Raw genomic sequence first — 26,177 nt, forward strand, 5'->3', positions numbered from 1 at the left:
CCACCCAGTGGTGGTGATGTGTAATGCATGCAGAGTATCTAGAATCGCCTCAACGCGCCTGCCTGTGATTAAACTCAGCAAGCTAAGCTATCGCCTTAGCGTGACTAAACGTCCGTCTAGGCGGAGAATCGGTCAAGATAAAGGTGGCTACATCTGTAGAATACTTAAGTGCCTGTAAATGCACAGCGCTGATAAGACAGGCGGCTTTACAGTGGAGACAGAACCCTGCAGTCACGGAGATCAGCCCAGCTAGTAGTGAAGATGGTGCCAAAATCTCTGTCAGGGAGTGAGGGAGAGAAATGCAGCTCCAGGGCGGGAACACCAGCAGTAGATGGCTTCCGGAGCTAGGGGAGGGTCTACAGGTCAGCGCCTTACCCCCTATGCTGGTCCTCACCACCGGGTACTATGGAGCCTATATTAAACGGATTTTAGTAAATCCCACCTGTGCTCCCTGCCCTGGTGGATATAGTGGGGTCCCTGTGCAGTACAGTGTCCACGCCAGCAGCGCGGTCTATCTACTGGGACTGCGACCGGACCGCTATTTACCGGCAGGTCCCACCTGGGGGACCCTCGTACCTCCTCCCTGATGTGCAGTCACACGATCCAGAAGAGCGTCAGTGGTGTGTGCCTGAAGTCAGGTGCGCCTCCACTACAAGTACCCGGGAACCAGGCCGCGGGAGTATGCAGCGCTGCTGGGGGAGGTGATGGAGCTGCAGCACAGCATATCAGAATGACATAGAAAGTGCTGCGGCCCTTGAAGTCTTCTTAAAAAGCTCTTATTAGGGCTGCCTAGCGTAGCCCCCACTGTTAGTGACCTGCTCTGCAGGCACTAACTTACAAACTGAGCTCCAGTGCCTGGAGGCGGGGCTATAGAGGAGGCGGTGCACTGCATCCAGGGAACAGTCAAAGCTTTAGCCTGTTGGTGCCTTGGATCAAGATCAACTCTACACCCCGATGTTATTCCCTGTGGAATAGCAGTACCCCGCTGCAGAAAATATCTTGCATTGAACTAGACAGCAGATATAAATACAATGCTGAAACATCTCAAGTACATCTCAACATCATCTCAAAGCATTTGAACACGCACACAGTGGCCGATGACAGTTGAATAAAACCTACCATCAGCCCCACTGTAGGTATAAAACTTATACACACAGACACTCATACTGTAGGTACTTTAATAAATGGCAACCTATATATTAGGTCTATATTAGTAGGATTGGCACTACAAGTGTTCTATAAAGTACATTGGTATATCTGGACCTAGAAAATATAGTACATACTGTAATACTATTACTACTAGGATTATTAATGGATATAGGATTTCATTTGAGAATCATTTCATTTCCCATTACTTAGTTGTAGCATGTTATTGTCTAGGATAACAAATACCAATAAGCATTTTTATCGTCCAGTGATTACCGGAGAAATATTTTCCTTACTTAGTAACAGCCCTGAGTTTGCAATGTTGGCAGACAGCCAAAACACACATCATATTACAGCAGAGCTCAGGCATTAGAGAGTTCCAAATGCAAATGATAGTCCCTAACACATGCCCTGCATATTGGATCAATAGATATGGAAAACTAAGTAATGTAGATACTGTGAATAAACACTTTGACAATAACAAATTCTGCTCCTCTTGCTATCACCGAGCATCAGGAAAACGCCTTGGTGTTACAACAAATGCACTCAAGATTGACAAAATACACAGTGATTTCCATGGGGTGAATAAGATGAATAATCAAACACTTTTTCAGAATATCTTCCGCAATATTAAAAACAAACCGAATCTGTAGTAATTGTCGTAACTTTTTAAATATGTTTGCATACCTCCCAACTGTTTCGCTAATCGGACACTGTCCCACTGATGGCCGGGGATTAAGTTGGGGAGGCTTTGATCACGCACTTCTCTGCTCTGCAAAGCAGCCGGTGATCACAGAAGAGATGCCGTGCGCGCGCACAGTATCTATTCAGTGCAGGTAGGTGAGCCGGGGGCTGCCCAGCTGCTCGGGGAGCACTGAGTACGCCCTGGAATGTTGAATACAGGGTCATAACGTGAGGCCACGCCCACTCAACTGAGGCCATGCCCCCTTTTGGGGTCCCAACCCATGGAAAGCTAAAGTTGGGAGGTATGTGTTTGCAAGTTTTTTGGAGCAGTAAACACACACATTGGTATACATGGTGATTTGTGCAAATCACACTTACTACAGACCCCCCAGCTGGTCCTATTAGGCAAGACAATATTTTTCACACACATAAAGATGTCCATTGTGATTTGCACAAATCAGCATGCCGACTGTGCTTTAAATGAGCATTTATTTTTCTAATGTAGTCATTGCATTTGAACAGTGTAAAGGCCACTTAGGCTGAAATTCAATTAGTCACTGTAGATTACCGCAAACTAATTGATCCCCCGAAGCTATCCAATTAGCCTCAAAGCCAAGAGTTATCTGGGATTTTTTTTTTCACCTGCCTCAGCAGGTTAACGGGTGCTGCGACACTTAACACGCAAATCTGTGAACTTTTCACGGATTCTGCGTGTTAATGCCAGTCAACACACTACTCAAATGGGCGTTAATAAGGCTATAGGGTGAAAAAGGTAGTACAAGTGAATAGCACTTGGCGGTAAAGCCAGAAGCAACCTTCATTTTTTTAACCCGTGGTAATTTGGAGCAGGTAATTGAATTCCAGCCTTAGCGTATTATCCTGGCTCAATAAAAACACAGAGAAAACTATTGCAGAAATGTGTACATGATCCCCAATGTTTTCTTCACTAAACATACCAAACTGCTATGGAACAGTGCATAGGTTTTAAAACTCGGTTCTCAGGACCACACACAGTTCATGTTTTCCAATACTCCTCATAGAATCACACGTGAATCTTCTAAAAGGTATCAGTAAGTAATGAGTACACCATGTGACTTGGAAAACATGTACTGTTTGGGGTCCCGAGGACAGAGTTTGAGAACAAATGGAATAGTGCAAAGGTCATACATGTAGATTAAACCATAAAGGAGGTTGTGATATCAAACTGTTTAATAAAAATAAGAATTTACTTACCGATAATTCTATTTCTCGGAGTCCGTAGTGGATGCTGGGGTTCCTGAAAGGACCATGGGGAATAGCGGCTCCGCAGGAGACAGGGCACAAAAGTAAAGCTTTTACAGGTCAGGTGGTGTGTACTGGCTCCTCCCCCTATGACCCTCCTCCAGACTCCAGTTAGGTACTGTGCCCGGACGAGCGTACACAATAAGGGAGGATTTTGAATCCCGGGTAAGACTCATACCAGCCACACCAATCACACCGTACAACTTGTGATCTAAACCCAGTTAACAGTATGATAACAGAGGAGCCTCTGAAAGATGGCTTCCTAAACAATAACCCGAATTAGTTAACAATAACTATGTACAAGTATTGCAGATAATCCGCACTTGGGATGGGCGCCCAGCATCCACTACGGACTCCGAGAAATAGAATTATCGGTAAGTAAATTCTTATTTTCTCTATCGTCCTAAGTGGATGCTGGGGTTCCTGAAAGGACCATGGGGATTATACCAAAGCTCCCAAACGGGCGGGAGAGTGCGGATGACTCTGCAGCACCGAATGAGAGAACTCCAGGTCCTCCTTTGCCAGGGTATCAAATTTGTAAAAATTTACAAACGTGTTCTCCCCTGACCACGTAGCTGCTCGGCAGAGTTGTAATGCCGAGACCCCTCGGGCAGCCGCCCAAGATGAGCCCACCTTCCTTGCGGAATGGGCCTTAACAGATTTAGGCTGTGGCAGGCCTGCCACAGAATGTACAAGTTGAATTTTGTTACAAATCCAACGAGCAATCGACTGCTTAGAAGCAGGTGCACCCAACTTGTTGGGTGCATACAGTATAAACAGCGAGTCAGATTTTCTGACTCCAGCCGTCCTTTAAATGTATATTTTTAAGGCTCTGACAACGTCCAACAACTTGGAGTCCTTCAAGTCGTCTGTAGCCGCAGGCACTACAATAGGCTGGTTCAGGTGAAACGCTGATACCACCTTAGGGAGAAAATGCGGACGCGTCCGCAGCTCTGCCCTATGTCGAATGGAAAATTAAATAAGGACTTTTATAAAACAAAGCCGCCAGTTCAGATACTCTCCCGGCCGAAGCCAGGGCCAGTAACAAAGTCACTTTTCATGTGAGATATTTCAAATCCACATTCTTTAGTGGTTCAAACCAATTGGATTTGAGGAAATCTAAAACTACATTTAGATCCCACGGTGCCACCTTAGGCACCACAGGAGGCTGTATATGCAGTACTCCTTTGATAAAAATCTGGACCTCAGGGACTGAGGCCAATTCTTTTTGGAAGAATATTGTTAGGGCCGAAATTTGAACCTTAATAGATCCCAATTTGAGACCCATAGACAATCCTGATTGCAGGAAATGTAGGAAAACGACCCAGTTGAAATTCCTCCATCGGAGCACTCCGCTGCTCGCACCACGCAACATATTTTCGCCAAATACGGCGATAATGCTTCGCGGTGACTTCCTTCCTTGCCTTTATCAAGGTAGGAATGACTTCTTCTGGAATGCCTTTTCCTTTTAGGATCTGGCATTCAAACGCCATGCCGTCAAACGCAGCCGCGGTAAGTCTTGAAAAAGACAAGGACCCTGCTGAAGCAGGTCCCTTCTCAGAAGTAGAGGCCACGGATCGTCCGTGACCATCTCTTGAAGTTCCGGGTACCAAGTCCTTCTTGGCCAATCCGGAGCCACTAGTCTTACTCCTCTTTGCCGTATAATCCTCAATACCTTTGTTATGAGAGGCAGAGGAGGAAACACATATACGGACTGGTACACCCAAGGTGTTACCAACGCGTCCACAGCTATTGCCTGCGGATCTCTTGACCTGGCGCAATACCTGTCCAGTGTCTTGTTGAGGCGAGACGCCATCATGTCCACCATTGGTTTTACCCAACGGTTTAATAGCATGTGGAAAACTTCTGGATGAAGTACCCACTCTCCCGGGTGAAGGTCGTGTCTGCTGAGGAAGTCTGCTTCCCAGTTGTCCACGCCCGGGATGAATACTGCTGACAGTGCTATCATGTGATTCTCCGCCCAGCGAAGGATCCTGGCAGCTTCTGCCATTGCCCTCCTGTTTCTTGTGCCGCCCTGTCTGTTTACATGGGCGACTGCCGTGATGTTGTCCGACTGGATCAACACCGGTCTTCCTTGAAGCAGAGGTTCCGCCTGGCTTAGAGCATTGTAGATTGCTCTTAGTTCCAGAATGCTTATGTGAAGAGACTTTTTCAGGCTCGACCACACTCCCTGGAAATTTCTTCCCTGTGTGACTGCTCCCCAGCCTCTCAGGCTGGCATCCGTGGTCACCAGGATCCAATCCTGCATGCCGAATCTGCGGCCCTCCAATAGATGAGCCTCCTGCAACCACCACAGAAAGGATACCCTTGTCCTCGGCGACAGGGTTATCCGCAGGTGCATCTGAAGATGCGACCCTGACCATTTGTCCAACAGATCCCTTTGCATGGAATCTGCCGAAAGGGATTGCTTCGTAAGAAGCTACCATTTTTTCCCAGGACTCTTGTGCATTGATGTACAGACACCTTTCCTGGTTTTAGGAGGTTCCTGACCAGGTCAGATAACTCCTTGGCTTTTTCTTCGGGAAGAAAAACCTTTTTCTGAACTGTGTCCAGAATCATCCCCAGGAACAGCAGACGAGTTGTCGGCATTAATTGGGATTTTGGAATATTCAGAATCCATCCGTGCTGCTTTAGCACCTCTTGAGATAGTGCTAAACCCATCTCTAGCTGTTCTCTGGACCTTGTCCTTATTAGGAGATCGTCCAAGTATGGGATAATTAATACGCCTTTTCTTCGAAGAAGAAATATTATCTCGGCCATTACCTTTGTAAAGACCCGAGGTGCCGTGGACAAACCAAACGGCAGCGTCTGAAACTGATAGTGACAGTTTTGTACAACGAACCTGAGGTACCCCTGGTGTGAAGGGTAATTGGAAAGTGGAGATACGCATCCTTGATGTCCAAGGATACCATAAAGTCCCCTTCTTCCAGGTTCGCTATCACTGCTCTGAGTGACTCCATCTTGAACTTGAACTTCTTTATGTACAGGTTCAAGGACTTCAGATTTAGAATAGGCCTTACCGAGCCATCCGGCTTCGGTACCACAAAAAGAGTGGAATAATACCCCTTCCCTTGTTGTAGAAGAGGTACCTTGACTATCACCTGCTGAGAATACAGCTTGTGAATGGCTTCCAAAACCGTCTCCCTTTCTGAGGGGGACGTTGGTAAAGCAGACTTCAGGAAACGGCGAGGTGGCTCTGTCTCTAATTTCAACCTGTACCCCTGAGATATTATCTGCAGGATCCAGGGATTTACCTGCGAGTGAGCCCACTGCGCGCTGTAATTCTTGAGACGACCGCCTACCGCCCCCAAGTCCGCTTGCGAAGCCCCAGCGTCATGCTGAGGCTTTTGTAGAAGCCGGGGAGGGCTTCTGTTCCTGGGAAGGAGCTGCCTGTTGCTGTCTCTTCCCTCGTCCTCTGCCTCGTGGCAGATATGAATAGCCCTTTGCTCTCTTATTTTTAAAGGAACGAAAGGGCTGCGGTTGAAAAGTCGGTGCCTTTTTCTGTTGGGGAGTGACTTGAGGTAGAAAGGTGGATTTCCCGGCCGTAGCCGTGGCCACCAAATCCGATAGACCGACCCCAAATAACTCCTCTACGCATCGCCTGTCCACTGTCGTGTCCATAAAGCTCTTCTGGCCGAAATGGACATAGCACTTACCCGTGATGCCAGTGTGCAGATATCTCTCTGTGCATCACGCATATAAAGAAATGCATCCTTTATTTGTTCTAACGACAGTAAAATATTGTCCCCGTCCAGGGTATCAATATTTTCGATCAGGGACTCTGACCAAACTACCCCAGCACTGCACATCCAGGCAGTCGCAATAGCTGGTCGTAGTATAACACCTGCATGTGTGTATATACCTTTTTGGATATTTTCCATCCTCCTATCTGATGGATCTTTAAGTGCGGCCGTCTCAGGAGAGGGTAACGCCACTTGTTTTGATAAGCGTGTTAGCGCTTTGTCCACCCTAGGAGGTGTTTCCCAGCGCTCCCTAACCTCTGGCGGGAAAGGGTATAAAGCCAATAACTTCTTTGAAATTAGCAGTTTTTTATCGGGGCACCCCACGCTTCATCACACACGTCATTTAATTCTTCTGATTCGGTAAAAACTACTGGTAGTTTTTTCACACCCCACATAATACCCTGTTTAGTGGTACCTGTAGTATCAGCTAAATGTAACATCTCCTTTATTGCCAAAATCATATAACGTGTGGCCCTACTGGAAAATACGGTTGATTCGTCACCTTCACCACCGGAATCAGTGCCTGTGTCTGGGTCTGTGTCGACCGACTGAGGCAAGGGGCGTTTTACAGCCCCTGACGGTGTTTGAGGCGCCTGGACAGGCACTAATTGAGTGTCCGGCCGCCTCATGTCGGCAAACGACTGCTTAAGCGAGTTGACGCTCCACAAATAAAGGCATCCATTCTGGTGTCGACCCCCTAGGAGGTGACATCCTCATATTTGGCAATTGCTCCGCCTCCACACCAATAACGTCCTCATACATGTCGACACACACGTACCGACACACAGCAGACACACAGGGAATGCTCTATACGAAGACAGGACCCACTAGCCCTTTGGGGAGACAGAGGGAGAGTCTGCCAGCACACACCAAAAAGCGCTATATATGACAGGGATAGCCTTATGATTAAGTGCTCCCTTATAGCTGCTTTTATATTGATATATTGCCATTTATTTTGCCCCCCCTCTCTGTTATACCCTGTTTCTGTAGTGCAGTGCAGGGGAGAGACCTGGGAGCCTTCCTGACCAGCGGAGCTGTGACAGAAAATGGCGCCGTGTGCTGAGGAGATAGGCCCCGCCCCTTTTCCGGCGGGCTCGTCTCCCGCTATTTAGTACATTTAGGCAGGGGTAAATATCTCCATATAGCCTCTGGGGCTATATGTGAGGTATTTTTAGCCTTTTTAAAGGTTTTCATTTGCCTCCCAGGGCGCCCCCCTCCCAGCGCCCTGCACCCTCAGTGACTGCCGTGTGAAGTGTGCTGAGAGGAAAATGGCGCACAGCTGCAGTGCTATGCGCTACCTTAAGAAGACTGCAGGAGTCTTCAGCCGCCGATTCTGGACCTCTTCTTGCTTCAGCATCTGTGAGGGGGCCGGCGGCGTGGCTCCGGTGACCATCCAGGCTGTACCTGTGATCGTCCCTCTGGAGCTTCATGTCCAGTAGCCAAGAAGCCAATCCATCCTGCACGCAGGTGAGTTCACTTCTTCTCACCTCTGTCCCTCGTTGCAGTGATCCTGTTGCCAGCAGGAATCACTGTAAAATAAAAAACCTAAGCTAAACTCTCTAAGCAGCTCTTTATGAGAGCCACCTAGAATTGCACCCTTCTCGGCCGGGCACAAAAATCTAACTGGAGTCTGGAGGAGGGTCATAGGGGGAGGAGCCAGTACACACCACCTGACCTGTAAAAGCTTTACTTTTGTGCCCTGTCTCCTGCGGAGCCGCTATTCCCCATGGTCCTTTCAGGAACCCCAGCATCCACTTAGGACGATAGAGAAATAAGAATTATGCAATACTATTAAGACTGCTTCCAGACCAGCAATCACATATCTTCAAGACACGCCTTAGCCAGTAAATTCAATGGTAGACAAGGACATGTGGAAGGATGTAATAAATCATACTTACAAAGCAAGGCGGAAAATGGAAAACCAGTTCTGCTTACCTCTAACATAGGTCTGGCACTGTCATGTATAGACAAAACGTGAGTAATGTTATTCTTGTGTAGTTGTTCAATATCCCGAGCATCTGCAGGGGAATAATAAAAGGATCCACTTTAAGTCAAAGGGAAAAAAAAAAAACCTCTACATCACAACTTCAATGTCTTGAAAAATGACCTAGCTTAGCTTAGTGGTCCCAAACGCAGTTTCCCTGCTTGTGCACAGATGGTATAATAATTCTGATTGAGGTACTAATTAAGTCACCTGTACCTCAGAATGGCTATCCTTAAAAGCTGGACTGTTGGAGTGCCTTACAGACCGGGATTGGGAACCATTGGCTTAGCTCACAGGTTCTCAAACTCGGTCCTCAGGACCCCACACGGTGCATGTTTTGCAGGTCTCCTCACAGAATCACAAGTGACATAATTAGCTCCACCTGTGGATCTTTTAAAATGTGTCAGTGAGTAATTAATACACCTGTGCACTTGCTAGGTTACCTGCAATACATGCACTGTGTGGGGTCCTGAGGACCGAGTTCGAGAACCACTGGCTTAGCTGATACCGGTTATCTATAACTTTCAAAGTATTACAGGGTGAGTATCCCACATCCAAAATGCTTGGGACATGATGTATTTGAATATCTGATTTTTCAGCATTTTAGAATATTTGCATACCATAATGGGAAATCTTGGGTATGACACACAGGGCGGGATGTACTAATGTACATCGCCGCCCTTCGCCTCCCTGCGCCACGATGCTGATCGCATATGTACTAACATATGCGATCAGCATTGCGGAGGACAGCTCTTCCGATAAGAGCTGTCCTCCGCGATGCACAGCGGCAGCCTGACTTCCGGGATTCGGCCCCAGAAGTTAGTCTGCGCATGCGCGGGGTAACGGGGGCGGCCGCAGGGCATGCTGTGAGGGATCCAATCGGATCCCTCACACAGCGCCGCGGAGAGAAGCCCATAGGCTTCTATGGACGTAGGCCAGCTTAGCTGGCGTACCCCGACGCGGCGCTGTCCTGCCGGCCGGGGGTTAGTACATCAGGAAAATGCGGTAAACAGGGAGTTTACCGCATTTTCCGCTTAGTACATCCCGCCCATAATGTATTCATGTTTCATATACACCTTATACATATAGCCTGAAGGTAATTTTATACATTATTTTTAATACATTTGTGCATGAAACAAAGTTTGTGTACATACACAAAATTCATTTATATTTCATATACAGCCCCTGACTCTGGTAACACTCTGGGTCTATCCCCTGTGGTACAGAAGCAGGCAGATTAAGAATGGTGTTGGAAAGAGATAAAGAGACACTGGTCTCAAAATGCTTCCAAATGTGGACACATTCCAGGTGACCCTGAGGAACCTTTGCCAGCACCCAGTGATCGTGGACCCCATGATCCAGTGTTGGATTTTTCATCGCCCACCGGTCACTGAACTCTGGCAAAGTTAACCTATGGGTACCTGACTATCGGGTTTGAAGTTCTCCTATGTCTTTTCACTGTTTATTTGTTAACTCATGTGTAATAAACTCAGATGTACTTTATTCCAAGTGTGACTACTGTGCATTTTGAGCTCATATTAACTGTCAGTCTAAGAGTAAAAATGTAACAATATTGGCTTACATTAGGAGTAATTAAGCCTACATGCATGAGAACACTCTGTTCCCTGGAGTTTTCAAATTCATAGCTATAAAACGATTAATACTTTTCTACTAGTTTTATGTGTTAATCTTTTGGAACGTATTATCCTATTGTTTATTTTACTTTGTTTTTCATATTCTTTATCTGCAATGGTAGGATAAAGCACTCATCACCTTATAAGACTGACTAGTGTTTTAGATGATCATTTACTGTATATTCCACATTGTCTACCATTTCCTTTTCTTCACATTGTGGTGCATTTTTAGGGAGCACCTATAGCCTGAAGATAATTTTATATAATATTTTTAATAACTTTGTGTATTAAACAAAGTTTGCGAACATTGAACTGTCAGAAAGAAAAGGGGTCACTATCTCAGCCACGCAAAAAAAATAAATCAGCATTGCAGAATATTTTGTATTTTTGGAATTTTGGATACGGGAGACTTAACCTGTTTAGCACTGTGAACTGCCATAAAAAAATATCATGGGTTCATAGTTATCAAACTATTTAAAATAAATCTTTCCCAATCATCAATTAATAATAATAATAATAATAATAATAATAATAATGGTTCCCATTCCACTGCATTATTACTTGTCCATTAAGTATGTAACATTTACTCCCACTTCAACAGAAGTGGCCTTCTTAGGTACACTGTACTATATAACAATCTTGGATTACTAAAAAACTGAGAGCTTAAAAACAGTAGAGCAAAGTTTCCCAAAGTCTGCAGTTACAGTCCAGGTTTTAAAGATATCCATGCTTGAGCATTGGTGAATTAACCACTTAACACGACAATTTTTGTCTCCACAAAACTCAGAAATAGTAGTTTTTTTTATTACTTAAAGTTGAAAAAGCAATATATATTACTATAGTAAAAATTCTATATATCTATGGGGTGTGTTGCACCCCACCCATCTCTCACCCTCCACCCATAGGCCCCCATTATAAAATAACTTCCTACGTCCTATTGGCAATAGACCTCCAAGTGGTAATATTACCCCCCACCACCACCACCACTTAGTCGTAGTAAAAAAATAAGATTTTACTCACCGGTAAATCTATTTCTCGTAGTCCGTAGTGGATGCTGGGAACTCCGAAAGGACCATGGGGAATAGCGGCTCCGCAGGAGACTGGGCACAACTAAAGAAAGATTTTAGGTCACCTGGTGTGCACTGGCTCCTCCCACTATGACCCTCCTCCAAGCCTCAGTTAGGACACTGTGCCCGGACGAGCTGACATAATAAGGAAGGATTTTGAATCCCGGGTAAGACTCATACCAGCCACACCAATCACACCGTATAACTCGTGATACCATACCCAGTTTAACAGTATGAAAACAACTGAGCCTCTCAACAGATGGCTCAACAATAACCCTTTAGTTAACAATAACCATGTACAAGTATTGCAGACAATCCGCACTTGGGACGGGCGCCCAGCATCCACTACGGACTACGAGAAATAGATTTACCGGTGAGTAAAATCTTATTTTCTCTGACGTCCTAGTGGATGCTGGGAACTCCGAAAGGACCATGGGGATTATACCAAAGCTCCCAAACGGGCGGGAGTGCGCGGATGACTCTGCAGCACCGAATGAGAGAACTCAAGGTCCTCCTCAGCCAGGGTATCAAATTTGTAGAATTTTGCAAACGTGTTTGCCCCTGACCAAGTAGCAGCTCGGCAAAGTTGTAAAGCCGAGACCCCTCGGGCAGCCGCCCAAGATGAGCCCACCTTCCTTGTGGAATGGGCTTTTACTGATTTAGGATGCGGCAGTCCAGCCGCAGAATCTGCCAGCTGAATTGTGTTACAAATCCAGCGAGCAATAGTCTGCTTAGAAGCAGGAGCACCCAGCTTGTTGGGTGCATACAGGATAAATAGCGAGTCAGTTTTCCTGACTCTAGCCGTCCTGGAAACATAAATTTTCAAGGCCCTGACTACGTCCAGCAACTTGGAATCCTCCAAGTCCCTAGTAGCCGCAGGCACCACAATAGGTTGGTTCAAGTGAAAAGCTGATACCACCTTAGGGAGAAACTGGGGACGAGTCCTCAATTCTGCCCTATCCATATGGAAAATCAGATAAGGGCTTTTACATGACAAAGCCGCCAATTCTGACACACGCCTGGCTGAAGCCAAGGCCAATAACATGACCACTTTCCACGTGAGATATTTTAGATCCACGGTTTTAAGTGGCTCAAACCAATGTGATTTTAAGAAACTCAACACCACGTTGAGATCCCAAGGTGCCACTGGAGGCACAAAAAGGGGGCTGAATATGCAGCACTCCCTTAACAAACGTCTGAACTTCAGGTAGTGAAGCTAGTTCTTTCTGGAAGAAATTCGACAGAGCCGAGATCTGTACCTTAATGGAGCCTAATTTCAGGCCCATAGTCACTCCTGCTTGTAGGAAATGCAGAAATCGACCCAGTTGAAATTCCTCTGTTGGGGCCTTTTTGGCCTCACACCAAGCAACATACATCCGCCATATGCGGTGATAATGCTTTGCAGTTACATCTTTCCTGGCTTTAATCAGCGTAGGAATGACTTCCTCCGGAATGCCCTTTTCCTTCAGGATCCGGCGTTCAACCGCCATGCCGTCAAACGCAGCCGCGGTAAGTCTTGGAACAGACAGGGCCCCTGCTGCAGCAGGTCCTGACTGAGCGGCAGAGGCCATGGGTCCTCTGAGATCATCTCTTGAAGTTCCGGGTACCACGCTCGTCTTGGCCAATCCGGAACCACGAGTATTGTTCTTACTCCTCGTTTTCTTATTATTCTCAGTACCCTTGGTATGAGAGGCAGAGGAGGAAACACATAAACTGACTGGTACACCCACGGTGTCACTAGAGCGTCCACAGCTATCGCCTGAGGGTCCCTTGACCTGGCGCAATATCTCTCTAGTTTTTTGTTTAGGCGGGACGCCATCATGTCCACCTGTGGCCTTTCCCAACGGTTTACCAACAGTTGGAAGACTTCTGGATGAAGTCCCCACTCTCCCGGGTGTAGGTCGTGTCCGCTGAGAAAGTCTGCTTCCCAGTTGTCCACTCCCGGAATGAACACTGCTGACAGTGCTAAGACGTGATTTTCCGCCCATCGGAGAATCCTTGTGGCTTCTGCCATCGCCGTCCTGCTTCTTGTGCCGCCCTGTCGGTTTACATGGGCGACTGCCGTGATGTTGTCTGATTGGATCAGTACCGGCTGGTTTTGAAGCAGAGGCCTTGCCAGACTTAGGGCATTGTAAATGGCCCTCAGTTCCAGAATATTTATGTGTAGGGACGACTCCTGACTTGACCAAAGTCCTTGGAAATTTCTTCCCTGTGTGACTGCCCCCCAGCCTCGAAGGCTGGCATCCGTGGTTACCAGGACCCAGTCCTGTATGCCGAATCTGCGGCCCTCTTGAAGATGAGCACTCTGCAGCCACCACAGTAGAGATACCCTGGTCCTTGGAGACAGGGTTATCAGCCAATGCATCTGAAGATGCGATCCTGACCACTTGTCCAAGAGGTCCCACTGAAAGGTTCTTGCATGGAACCTGCCGAATGGAATTTTGCTTCGTAAGAAGATACCATTTTTCCCAGGACTCGTGTGCAGTGATGCACCGATACCTGTTTTGGTTTTAGGAGGTCTCTGACTAGAGATGACAGCTCCTTGGCTTTCTCCTGCGGGAGAAACACTTTTTTCTGTTCTGTGTAGAGAACCATCCCCAGGAACAGTAGGCGTGTGGTAGGAACCAGCTGTGACTTTGGAATGTATAGAATCCATCCGTGCTGTTGTAGCACTTCCCGAGATAGTGCTACTCCGACCAACAACTGCTCCTTGGACCTCGCCTTTATAAGGAGATCGTCCAAGTACGGGATAATTAAAACTTCCTTTCTCGAAGGAGTATAATCATTTCTGCCATTACCTTGGTAAAGACCCTCGGTGCCGTGGACAGTCCAAACGGCAGTGTTTGGAATTGGTAATGGCAATCCTGTACCACAAATCTGAGGTACTCCTGGTGAGGATGGTAAATGGGGACATGTAGGTAAGCCTCCTTGATGTCCAGGGATACCATGTAATCCCCCTCCTCCAGGCTTGCAATAATCGCCCTGAGCGATTCCATCTTGAACTTGAATTTTTTTATGTATGTGTTCAAGGATTTCAAATATAAAATGGGTCTCACCGAACCGTCCGGTTTTGGTACCACAAACAGTGTGGAATAGTAACCCCGTCCTTGTTGAAGTAGGGGCACCTTGACTATCACCTGCTGGGAATACAGCTTGTGAATTGCCTCTAGCACAGTCTCCCTGCCTGAGGGAGTTGTCGGCAAGGCAGATTTGAGGAAACGGCGGGGGGGAGACGCCTCGAATTCCAGCTTGTACCCCTGAAATACTACTTGAAAGATCTAGGGATCCACCTGTGAGCGAGCCCACTGATCGCTGAAATTTTTGAGGCGGCCCCCCACCGTACCTGGCTACGCCTGTGGAGCCCCCCCGTCATGCGGTGGACTCAGAGGAAGCGGGGGAAGAATTTTGATTCTGGGAACTGGCTGACTGGTGCAGCTTTTTCCCTCTTCCCTCGTTTTACACGCTTGCATTTCTGAAGCCGAAAGGACTGTACCTGATAATACAATGCTTTCTGAGGCTGTTAGGAAACCTGAGGTAAAAAAAAATTCTTCCCAGCTGTTGCTGTGGATACGAGGTCCCAGAGACCATCCCCAAACAATTCCTCACCCTTATAAGGCTCTATGTGCCTTTTAAAGTCAGCATCACCTGTCCAGTGTCGGGTCTCTAATAACCTCCTGACCGAATGGACATTGCATTAATTCTGGATGCCAGCCGGCAAAATATCCCTCTGTGCATCCCTCATATATAAGACGACGTCTTATGTTCGCAAAATAGTATCCCTGTTTGACAGGGTTACAGACCACGCTGCAGCAGCACTATCTGCAGGTCTCAGTCTAGTACCTGAGTGTGTAAATACAGACTTCAGGATAGCCTCCTGCTTTTTATCAGCAGGTACCTTCAAAGTGGCCGTATCCTAAGACGGCAGTGCCACCTTTTTTGACAAACGTGTGAGCGCCTTATCCACCCTAGGGGATATTTCCCAGCGTAACTTATCCTCTGGCGGGAAAGGGTACGCCATCAGTAACTTTTTAGAAATTACCAGTTTCTTATCGGGGGAACCCACGCTTTTTCACACTTCATTCACTCATTTGATGGGGGAACAAAACACTGCCTGCTTTTTCTCCCCAAACATAACACCCTTTTTTAGTGGTACTTGGGTTAATGTCAGAAATGTGTAACACATTTTTTATTGCCAGGATCATGTAACGGATGTTCCTAGTGGATTGTGTATATGTCTCAACCTCGTCGACACTGGAGTCAGACTCCGTGTCGACATCTGTGTCTGCCATCTGAGGGAGCGGGCGTTTTTGAGCCCCTGATGGCCTTTGAGACGCCTGGGCAGGCGCGGGCTGAGAAGCCGGCTGTCCCATAGCTGTTACGTCATCCAGCCTTTTATGTAAGGACTTGACACTGTCGGTTAATACCTTCCACCTATCCATCCACTCTGGTGTCGGCCCCACAGGGGGCGACATCACATTTATCGGCATCTGCTCTGCCATCACATAAGCCTCCTCATCAAACGTGTCGACACAGCCGTACCGACACACCGCGCACACACAGGGAATGCTCTGACTGAGGACAGGACCCCACACAGCCCTTTGGGGAGACAGAGAGAGAGTATGTCAGCACACACCAGAGCGCTATAAAATTTAGGGATTAACACTATATTGAGTGAATTTTTCCCAATAGCTGCTTGTATATACAATATTGCGCCTAAATTTAGTGCCCCCCCTCTCTTTTTTAACCCTTTGAGCCTGAAAACTACAGGGGATAGCCTGGGGAGCTGTCTTCCAGTTGCACTGTGAAGAGAAAATGGCGCCAGTGTGCTGAGAGATAGCTCCGCCCCTTTTTCGCGGACTTTTCTCCCGCTTTTTTATGGATTCTGGCAGGGGTATTTATCACATATATAGCCTCTGGGGCTATATATTGTGATATATATGCCAGCCAAGGTGTTTTTATTGCTGCTCAGGGGCCCCCCCCCCCCCCAGCGCCCTGCACCCTCAGTGACCGGAGTGTGAAGTGTGCATGAGGAGCAATGGCGCACAGCTGCAGTGCTGTGCGCTACCTTGGTGAAGACTGATGTCTTCTGCCGCCGATTTTCCGGACCTCTTCTTGCTTCTGGCTCTGTAAGGGGGACGGCGGCGCAGCTCCGGGACCTAACACCAAGGCCAGTTCCATGCGGTCGATCCCTCTGGAGCTAATGGTGTCCAGTAGCCTAAGAAGCCCAAGCTAGCTGCAAGCAGGTAGGTTCGCTTCTTCTCCCCTTAGTCCCTCGCTGCAGTGAGCCTGTTGCCAGCAGGTCTCACTGTAAAATAAAAAACCTAATTATATACTTTCTTTCTAGAAGCTCAGGAGAGCCCCTAGTGTGCATCCAACCTCGGCCGGGCACAAAATCTAACTGAGGCTTGGAGAAGCGTCATAGTGGGAGGAGCCAGTGCACACCAGGTGACCTAAAAGCTCTCTTTAGTTGTGCCCAGTCTCCTGCGGAGCCGCTATTCCCCATGGTACTTTCGGAGTTCCCAGAATCCACTAGGACGTCAGAGAAAACAACAAGTTATATAAACTACCAGCTCCCAGCCTTATTTAACTTTATATTTCTCCTCCTCCAACCCCACTGGTTATATATTTCTGATGGACATTACCCCTCCTCCAACCCACGCAGAGATCAGCCATAATGTGCTGGGAGAGGAACTAAGTTACCCTCCCCGCACAGGGCAATGCTGGCCGCACGGCATTCTGGGGCACAATTCCAGAAGTAATGGCGGTCAAAGACCACTGCATCACTCACATGCAACAGTGCCAGGCAAGTGGTAAAAACCTGGACTGTAATCATGAATTCAGTATGAAAACCCAGCGGTCGTAATGCCGGCGGTCAGTATCCAGTACCCCCCTCCCCTGCTTAAACCTAACCCCACATCCAGCAGCCTAAACATAACCCGGCCATTAATACTTACCTTCGGGATCCTGGCTGTCGGGATTCCGTCGTTGGGATCCTGATCCTTTGCAGGATGCCGTCATCTGGGTTGTGATGCCTGTCGGGATTACGGTGTCGGTATTTCGGCTGCCGGGATCCCGACAGTCGGGATCCTGAACGTATACTGTAATGATGAAGTTTGGGAAACTGAAGTGGAGGGTCACCATCGGAAGCATAATTTTGACTGAACAATATGGCACATGGAATGTACAATTTACTAATTCTGCAATGTTGCAAGCTTAGATTGGAAGCTTGAGAACACTGCGTTTCTACCTCTGACTGTTTGTTATTACCCAGTATCATTGTGTCCGGTTGTAAAGCGCAACGTAATTTGCTGCGCTATATAAAAAACTGTTAATAAATAAATGTTAGGAAGTATATATATATATATATATATATATATATATATATAAAAGAAAAGGGTTCTCTTGGGAGCTTAACCACCACAGATATCTAATTCATATGATAAAAAATAAGATTTTACTTACCGATAAATCTATTTCTCGTAGTCCGTAGTGGATGCTGGGACTCCGTCAGGACCATGGGGATTAGCGGCTCCGCAGGAGACAGGGCACAAAAATAAAAGCTTTAGGACTAGGTGGTGTGCACTGGCTCCTCCCCCTATGACCCTCCTCCAAGCCTCAGTTAGGATACTGTGCCCGGACGAGCGTACACAATAAGGAAGGATTTTGAATCCCGGGTAAGACTCATACCAGCCACACCAATCACACCGTACAACTTGTGATCTGAACCCAGTTAACAGTATGACAAACGTAGGAGCCTCTGAACAGACGGCTCACAACAATAACAACCCGATTTTTTTGTAACAATAACTATGTACAAGTATTGCAGACAATCCGCACTTGGGATGGGCGCCCAGCATCCACTACGGACTACGAGAAATAGATTTATCGGTAAGTAAAATCTTATTTTCTCTGACGTCCTAGTGGATGCTGGGACTCCGTCAGGACCATGGGGATTATACCAAAGCCCCCAAACGGGCAAGAGAGTGCGGATGACTCTGCAGCACCGAATGAGAGAACTCCAGGTCCTCTTTAGCCAGGGTATCAAATTTGTAGAATTTTACAAACGTGTTCTCCCTCGACCACGTAGCTGCTCGGCAGAGTTGTAATGCCGAGACCCCTCGGGCAGCCGCCCAAGATGAGCCCACCTTCCTTGTGGAATGGGCCTTGATAGATTTAGGCTGTGGCAGGCCTGCCACAGACTGTGCAAGTTGAATTGTGCTACAAATCCAACGAGCAATCGTCTGCTTAGAAGCAGGAGCACCCAGCTTGTTGGGTGCATACAGTATAAACAGCGAGTCAGATTTTCTGACTCCAGCCGTCCTTGAAATATATATTTTCAATGCCCTGACAACGTCCAGCAACTTGGAATCCTCCAAATCGCTAGTAGCCGCAGGCACCACAATAGGCTGGTTCAGGTGAAACGCTGAAACCACCTTAGGCAGAAAATGAGGACGCGTCCGCAGTTCTGCCCTGTCCGAATGGAAAATCAGATATGGGCTTTTATACGATAAAGCCGCCAATTCTGACACTCTCCTGGCTGAAGCCAGGGCCAGTAGCATGGTTACTTTCCATGTAAGATATTTCAAATCCACCGATTTGAGTGGCTCAAACCAATGGGATTTGAGAAAATCCAAAACTACATTAAGATCCCACGGAGCCACTGGGGGCACAACCGGGGGCTGTATATGTAGTACTCCTTTTACAAAAGTCTGGACTTCAGGAACTGAAGCCAATTCTTTCTGGAAGAAAATCGACAGGGCCGAAATTTGAACCTTAATGGACCCTAATTTGAGGCCCATAGACAATCCTGTTTGCAGGAAATGTAGGAATCGACCCAGTTGAAATTCCTCCGTCGGGCCCTTCCTGGCCTCACACCACGCAACATATTTTCTCCAAATGCTGTGATAATGTTGTGCAGTTACCTCCTTCCTGGCTTTTACCAGGGTAGGGATGACCTCTTTCGGAATGCCTTTTTCCCTTAGAATTCGGCGTTCAACCGCCATGCCGTCAAACGCAGCCGCGGTAAGTCTTGGAATAGACACGGTCCCTGCTGAAGCAGGTCCCGTCTTAGAGGTAGAGGCCACGGATCTTCCGTGAGCATCTCCTGAAGTTCCGGGTACCAAGTTCTTCTTGGCCAATCCGGAGCCACGAGTATCGTTCTTACTCCCCTTTGCCGTATAATTCTCAGTACTTTTGGTATGAGAGGCAGAGGAAGAAACACATACACTGACTGGTGTTACCAGAGCGTCCACAGCTATTGCCTGAGGGTCTCTTGACCTGGCGCAATACCTGTCCAGTTTTTTGTTGAGGCGGGACGCCATCATATCCACCTTTGGTTTTTCCCAACGGTTCACAATCATGTGGAAAACTTCTGGATGAAGTCCCCACTCTCCCGGGTGTAGATCGTGTCTGCTGAGGAAGTCCGCTTCCCAGTTGTCCACTCCCAGAATGAACACTGCTGACAGTGCTATCACATGAACTTCCGCCCAGCGAAGAATCCTTGCAGCTTCTGCCATTGCCCTCCTGTTTCTTGTGCCGCCCTGTCTGTTTACGTGGGCGACTGCCGTGATGTTGTCCGACTGGATCAACACCGGCTGACCCTGAAGCAGGGGTTTTGCCAGGCTTAGAGCATTGTAAATCGCTCTTAGCTCCAGTATATTTATGTGAAGAGACATCTCCAGGCTTGACCACACTCCCTGGAAGTTTCTTCCCTGTGTGACCGCTCCCCAGCCTCTCAGACTGGCATCCGTGGTCACCAGGACCCAGTCCTGTATGCCGAATCTGCGGCCCTCTAACAGATGAGCACTCTGCAACCACCACAGAAGAGACACCCTTGTCCGTGGAGACAAAGTTATCCGCTGATGCATCTGCAGATGCGATCCGGACCATTTGTCCAGCAGATCCCACTGAAAAGTTCGTGCGTGGAATCTGCCGAATGGAATCGCTTCGTAAGAAGCCACCATTTTTCCCAGGACTCTTGTGCATTGATGCACAGACACTTTTCCTGGTTTTAGGAGGTTCCTGACAAGTTCGGATAACTCCCTGGCTTTCTCCTCCGGAAGAAACACCTTTTTCTGAACCGTGTCCAGAATCATTCCCAGGAACAGCAGACGTGTCGTCGGGGTCAATTGAGATTTTGGAAAATTCAGAATCCACCCGTGCTGTTGCAGCACTACTTGGGTTAGTGCTACTACGTCCCCCAGCTGTTCTCTGGACCTTGCCCTTATCAGGAGATCGTCCAAGTAAGGGATAATTAATACGCCTTTTCTTCGCAGAAGAAACATCATTTCGGCCATTACCTTGGTAAAGACCCGAGGTGCCGTGGACAATCCAAACGGCAGCGTCTGAAACTGATAATGACAGTTTTGCACCACGAACCTGAGGTACCCTTGATGTGAAGGGCAAATTGGGACATGCAGGTAAGCATCCTTGATGTCCAGGGACACCATAAAGTCCCCTTCTTCCAGATTCGCTATCACTGCTCTGAGTGACTCCATCTTGAACTTGAATTTTTGTATGTACAGGTTCAAAGATTTCAGATTTAGAATAGGTCTTACCGAGCCGTCCGGCTTCGGTACCACAAATAGTGTGGAATAATACCCCTTTCCCTGTTGTAGGAGGGGTACCTTGACTATCACCTGCTGAGAATACAGCTTGTGAATGGCTTCCAATACCGTCGCCCTGTCTGAGGGAGACGTTGGCAGAGCAGACTTTAGGAACCGGCGAGGGGGAGACTTCTCGAATTCCAACCTGTAACCCTGAGACACTACCTGCAGGATCCAGGGGTCCACCTGTGAGTGAGCCCACTGTGCGCTGAAATTCTTGAGTCGACCCCCCACCGCCCCTGAGTCCGCTTGTAAAGCCCCAACGTCATGCTGAGGGCTTTGCAGAAGCCGGGGAGGGCTTCTGCTCCTGGGAGGGAGCTGCTTGGTGCACTCTCTTACCCTTTCCTTTGCCTCGGGGCAGATATGACTGTCCTTTTGCCCGCTTGTTCTTATAGGAACGAAAGGACTGCGGCTGAAAAGACGGTGTCTTTTTCTGTTGGGAGGGGACCTGAGGTAAAAAGGTGGATTTCCCGGCTGTTGCCGTGGCCACCAAATCCGATAGACCGACCCCAAATAATTCCTCCCCTTTATACGGCAATACTTCCATATGCCGTTTGGAATCCGCATCACCTGACCACTGTCGCGTCCATAAACTTCTTCTGGCAGATATGGACATCGCACTTACTCTCGATGCCAGAGTGCAAATATCCCTCTGAGCATCTCGCATATAAAGAAAAGCATCCTTTAATTGCTCTATAGTCAATAAAATACTGTCCCTATCCAGGGTATCAATATTTTCAGTCAGGGAATCCGACCAAACCACCCCAGCACTGCACATCCATGCAAAGGCGATGGCTGGTCGCAGTATAACACCAGTATGAGTGTATATACTTTTCAGGGTAGTTTCCAGCCTCCTATCAGCTGGATCCTTGAGGGCGGCCGTTTCAGGAGACGGTAACGCCACTTGTTTTGATAAGCGTGTGAGTGCCTTATCCACCCTAGGGGGTGTTTCCCAGCGCGCCCTAACCTCTGGCGGGAAAGGATATAATGCCAATAACTTCTTTGAAATTAGCAGTTTTCTATCGGGGTTAACCCACGCTTCATCACACACTTCATTCAATTCCTCTGATTCAGGAAAAACTACAGGTAGTTTTTTCAGACCCCACATAATACCCCTTTTTGTGGTACTTGCAGTATCAGAGATATGCAAAGCCTCCTTCATTGCCGTGATCATATAACGTGTGGCCCTACTGGAAAATACGTTTGTTTCTTCACCGTCGACACTAGATTCGGTGTCCGTGTCTGGGTCTGTGTCGACCGACTGAGGTAAAGGGCGTTTTACAGCCCCTGACTGTGTCTGAGACGCCTGGACAGGTACTAACTGGTTTGCCGGCCGTCTCATGTCGTCAACTGATTTTTGTAACGTGCTGACATTATCACGTAATTCCATAAACAAAGCCATCCATTCCGGTGTCGACTCCCTAGGGGGTGACATCACCATTACCGGCAATTGCTCCGCCTCCACACCAACATCGTCCTCATACATGTCGACACACACGTACCGACACACAGCAGACACACAGGGAATGCTCTTATCGAAGACAGGACCCCACTAGCCCTTTGGGGAGACAGAGGGAGAGTTTGCCAGCACACACCCAAGCGCTATAAATATATAGGAACAACCCTACAGAAGTGTTGTTTCCTTTATAGCAGCTTAATATATCAATATCGCCAAAAAAGTGCCCCCCCTCTCTGTTTTTTTACCCTGTTTCTGTAGTGCAGTGCAGGGGAGAGTCCTGGGAGCCTTCCTCGCAGCGGAGCTGTGCAGGAAAATGGCGCTGTGTGCTGAGGAGATAGGCCCCGCCCCCTATTTCGGCGGGCTCTTCTCCCGGTGTTTGTGAGACCTGGCAGGGGTTAAATACATCCATATAGCCCCAGGGGCTATATGTGATGTATTTTTAGCCAGAACAAGGTATTATCATTGCTGCCCAGGGCGCCCCCCCCCAGCGCCCTGCACCCTCAGTGACCGCTGGTGTGAAGTGTGCTGACAACAATGGCGCACAGCTGCAGTGCTGTGCGCTACCTCATGAAGACTGAAAAGTCTTCTGCCGCCGGTTTCTGGACCTCTTCACTTTTCGGCATCTGCAAGGGGGTCGGCGGCGCGGCTCCGGGACCGGACTCCATGGCTGGGCCTGTGTTCGATCCCTCTGGAGCTAATGGTGTCCAGTAGCCTAAGAAGCCAATCCATCCTGCACGCAGGTGAGTTCACTTCTTCTCCCCTAAGTCCCTCGTTGCAGTGAGCCTGTTGCCAGCAGGACTCACTGAAAATAAAAAACCTAATAACTTTTTCTAAGCAGCTCTTTAGGAGAGCCACCTAGATTGCACCCTGCTCGGACGGGCACAAAAACCTAACTGAGGCTTGGAGGAGGGTCATAGGGGGAGGAGCCAGTGCACACCACCTAGTCCTAAAGCTTTTATTTTTGTGCCCTGTCTCCTGCGGAGCCGCTAATCCCCATGGTCCTGACGGAGTCCCAGCATCCACTAGGACGTCAGAGAAATATTGTTTATTAAAACAACATATTACAGTATTGTCATAAACTTCCATAATATGAACAGAAGGATCACACATGTTGATTGAGTAATACATTCATTTGTAATAATCTATTGTATGATGTTCTCAGTTGTTCGGTGAAGTGCTTATTTTTCAACACGAAAAAGCATGTGTGATCTGTTCACAAATTCATAGAAACCCAACGCGTTTCGTCCGTTAGGACTTCATCAGGGGTTCACATCAAAAAATGGCTTCACCAAAATATGTCAATACAAACAAAGCGTGGAATTGCTGAGAATGTATTCCTTTTAGGTACTAATTGACCTTCAATTTATGGGTGTGACCGAAGTAAATCAGTAGTATATCCGTATGCTTCCTTTCTAATAAATCCTATTGGACTTCAAAAATAAAAGGGCAAACCAGATGGATTCAAAAAGCACTATCCAATCCAATCCCTGACGTAGTGTCTCAAGGTCCACCATATAATTTTTATATTCGTTCATTGGTAGTCAATCTGCATCTATATAATCTGGTGATATTTATAGTCCCTAAATTGGGATTTATCCCCAGAAGATTTTGCTGAATAAATAGACATTATAGATAGCCGGTTAACAATATTAAAGTAACAGCCATCGCATTGTAAGAATTATATTGTCAATGGATCAGATAATGGCAATATTTAAATAGATACAATAATCCCACGAATATTACACGTATCAAATACACGCGGACACGCCTTTTAAATTCTTTTCTTCACAATTTCCTATCTTATAGGTGTCACATATATGTTAGTTTGTCTGATTTTAACTCTTATGTTTCACTATTGTCTGGGTAATAATTTATAATTTAATGTATATCTAATAAAAGTTAAGTTTTAAGATAAAGTAAACTTTTTTTTAGTGCGTCAACCATACAGTTCCCTCTTATTTTTCCTCTCAACCTGATGTGTTAAAATGTTCTAAATATGGGTATATGCAGATTTATATTGCAAAGCAAGTTATGCTGGATTTGTTAGTTATTCTTACACCATGCACAAGGGTAGGATACCTTAATATGTTCTTTTCTTTCAATGACATGTAATTATTCTGCCACATTTCTGCTTCTCTCCTGCACCAGTTATTGTACTCCGGAGTGCTGTTTTTGTTCGTGATATGTGAGCTTAGAGACTGAGGGGTCTATTTACTAAGCCTCAGGTGGAGATAAAGTGGCCGGAGATAAAAGTACCAGCCAATCACCTGTCATTTTTCAAACCCAGCCTGTGACATGACAGTTAGGATCTGATTGGCTGGTACTTTATCTCCGGCTACTTTATCTCCATCCAAGGTTTAGTACAGTAAATAGACCCCTTAATTCCAGTCACTGGTCATATGACTATTAACCCTACTTATTCAGCCTGTATTGGCCTAGATTGGCTGTTTAACTGGGATGTGTCATGTGACAGACCCGTAATCCCAGCACCGCAAGACAGTCCGTCGACATCCCAAAGTTAAGTATCGGTGAGACTTTTAAGGTGAGGGCCTCCAGAGGGCAGGGGTTGGGGGGAGGGGTTAGCCTCCCCCTTAGCCCAGGAGGGCGGGGGGGTCAGGGTTAGGCACTGGGGGAGGGGGGGTTAGCCCTAGCCGCCACCCCAAGAGGGTTAGGGTAGGAGTAAAAATACTTACCCCCTAAGCTGTCGGTATCTTCAATGTCGGGAATCCGGTGTCAGTCTCGTGACCGCCAGCATCCGGACTACCAGGATAACATACAGAACCCGTTTAACCATCTGCATCTGCTCAGATTGCAGCCTGGATACTCCCATATGCACCAAGCTCTTTAAGATAATTTTGCACCTCTTTACTTTTGCTGCTGTTTGTGTTCTCAAGCTATACTTGCTTCTTACCGCGCGCATGGTCTTTTTCATGACTTACTAATAATACTTGCATACTGTCTCAATCATGCTTACATTTACCATTTAGGGGTATATTTATCGGACCGTCTATAGATGACATGTGGAAACATTGTTTAAAACAACCAAATTCTAACTATCATTAATATAGTACATTGTATAAAATGACAGCTGGAATTTGCATGAGTGCTGTGGCACACCTACACCGAAGGTTTCATAAATCTCCTTTGCTACTGTTACTCCTGTCCAGCTTTCTCCTTATTTACCACCTTCCTGCTCTCAAACCACAATCTATCTGCAATCCAACCTGCACTGGCCTATACCATACCCGCTTCTCAGCCCCTCTTGTACCACTCTGCTCTCCCAGTTCTACCCTCTATCACAGGCTTTTTCAACCAGTGTGCCGTGGCACACTAGTGTGCCGCGACCGGTTGCAAGGTGTGCCGCGGAGCCAGAGCAGCTTCCTGCACCTTCAGAGTGAACTGTTGGCCCGGGCTCTTCTTAGAGGATCAGTCGTGCTCCGGCCATGACCTATGCCTTGAAAACGATGTGATATCATAGGTCATGGCTGCCGCATCTCACCACCCAGCCAGCCCCCCTCCCCCACCTGCATACACATCTTCCAGTTCCCGCCTG

The 26,177-nt window shown here is 47.3% G+C and overlaps 1 protein-coding gene across 2 annotated transcripts in view; it reads right to left on the reverse strand.

Annotated features, from left to right (window-relative positions):
- The window catches only part of DUSP22 (dual specificity phosphatase 22), a 264,351-nt gene that overhangs the window by 113,585 nt on the left and 124,589 nt on the right, over nt 1-26,177 (reverse strand). For both annotated transcript variants that reach the window (XM_063923058.1, XM_063923059.1), the window contains exon 3: nt 8,811-8,893. In XM_063923058.1, coding sequence (XP_063779128.1) covers nt 8,811-8,893 — 83 coding nt within the window. The remainder of the gene's footprint in view (nt 1-8,810; nt 8,894-26,177) is intronic.

Source organism: Pseudophryne corroboree, chromosome 5, assembly GCF_028390025.1.
Source record: "Pseudophryne corroboree isolate aPseCor3 chromosome 5, aPseCor3.hap2, whole genome shotgun sequence".
Classification (NCBI taxonomy): Eukaryota; Metazoa; Chordata; class Amphibia; order Anura; family Myobatrachidae; genus Pseudophryne; species Pseudophryne corroboree.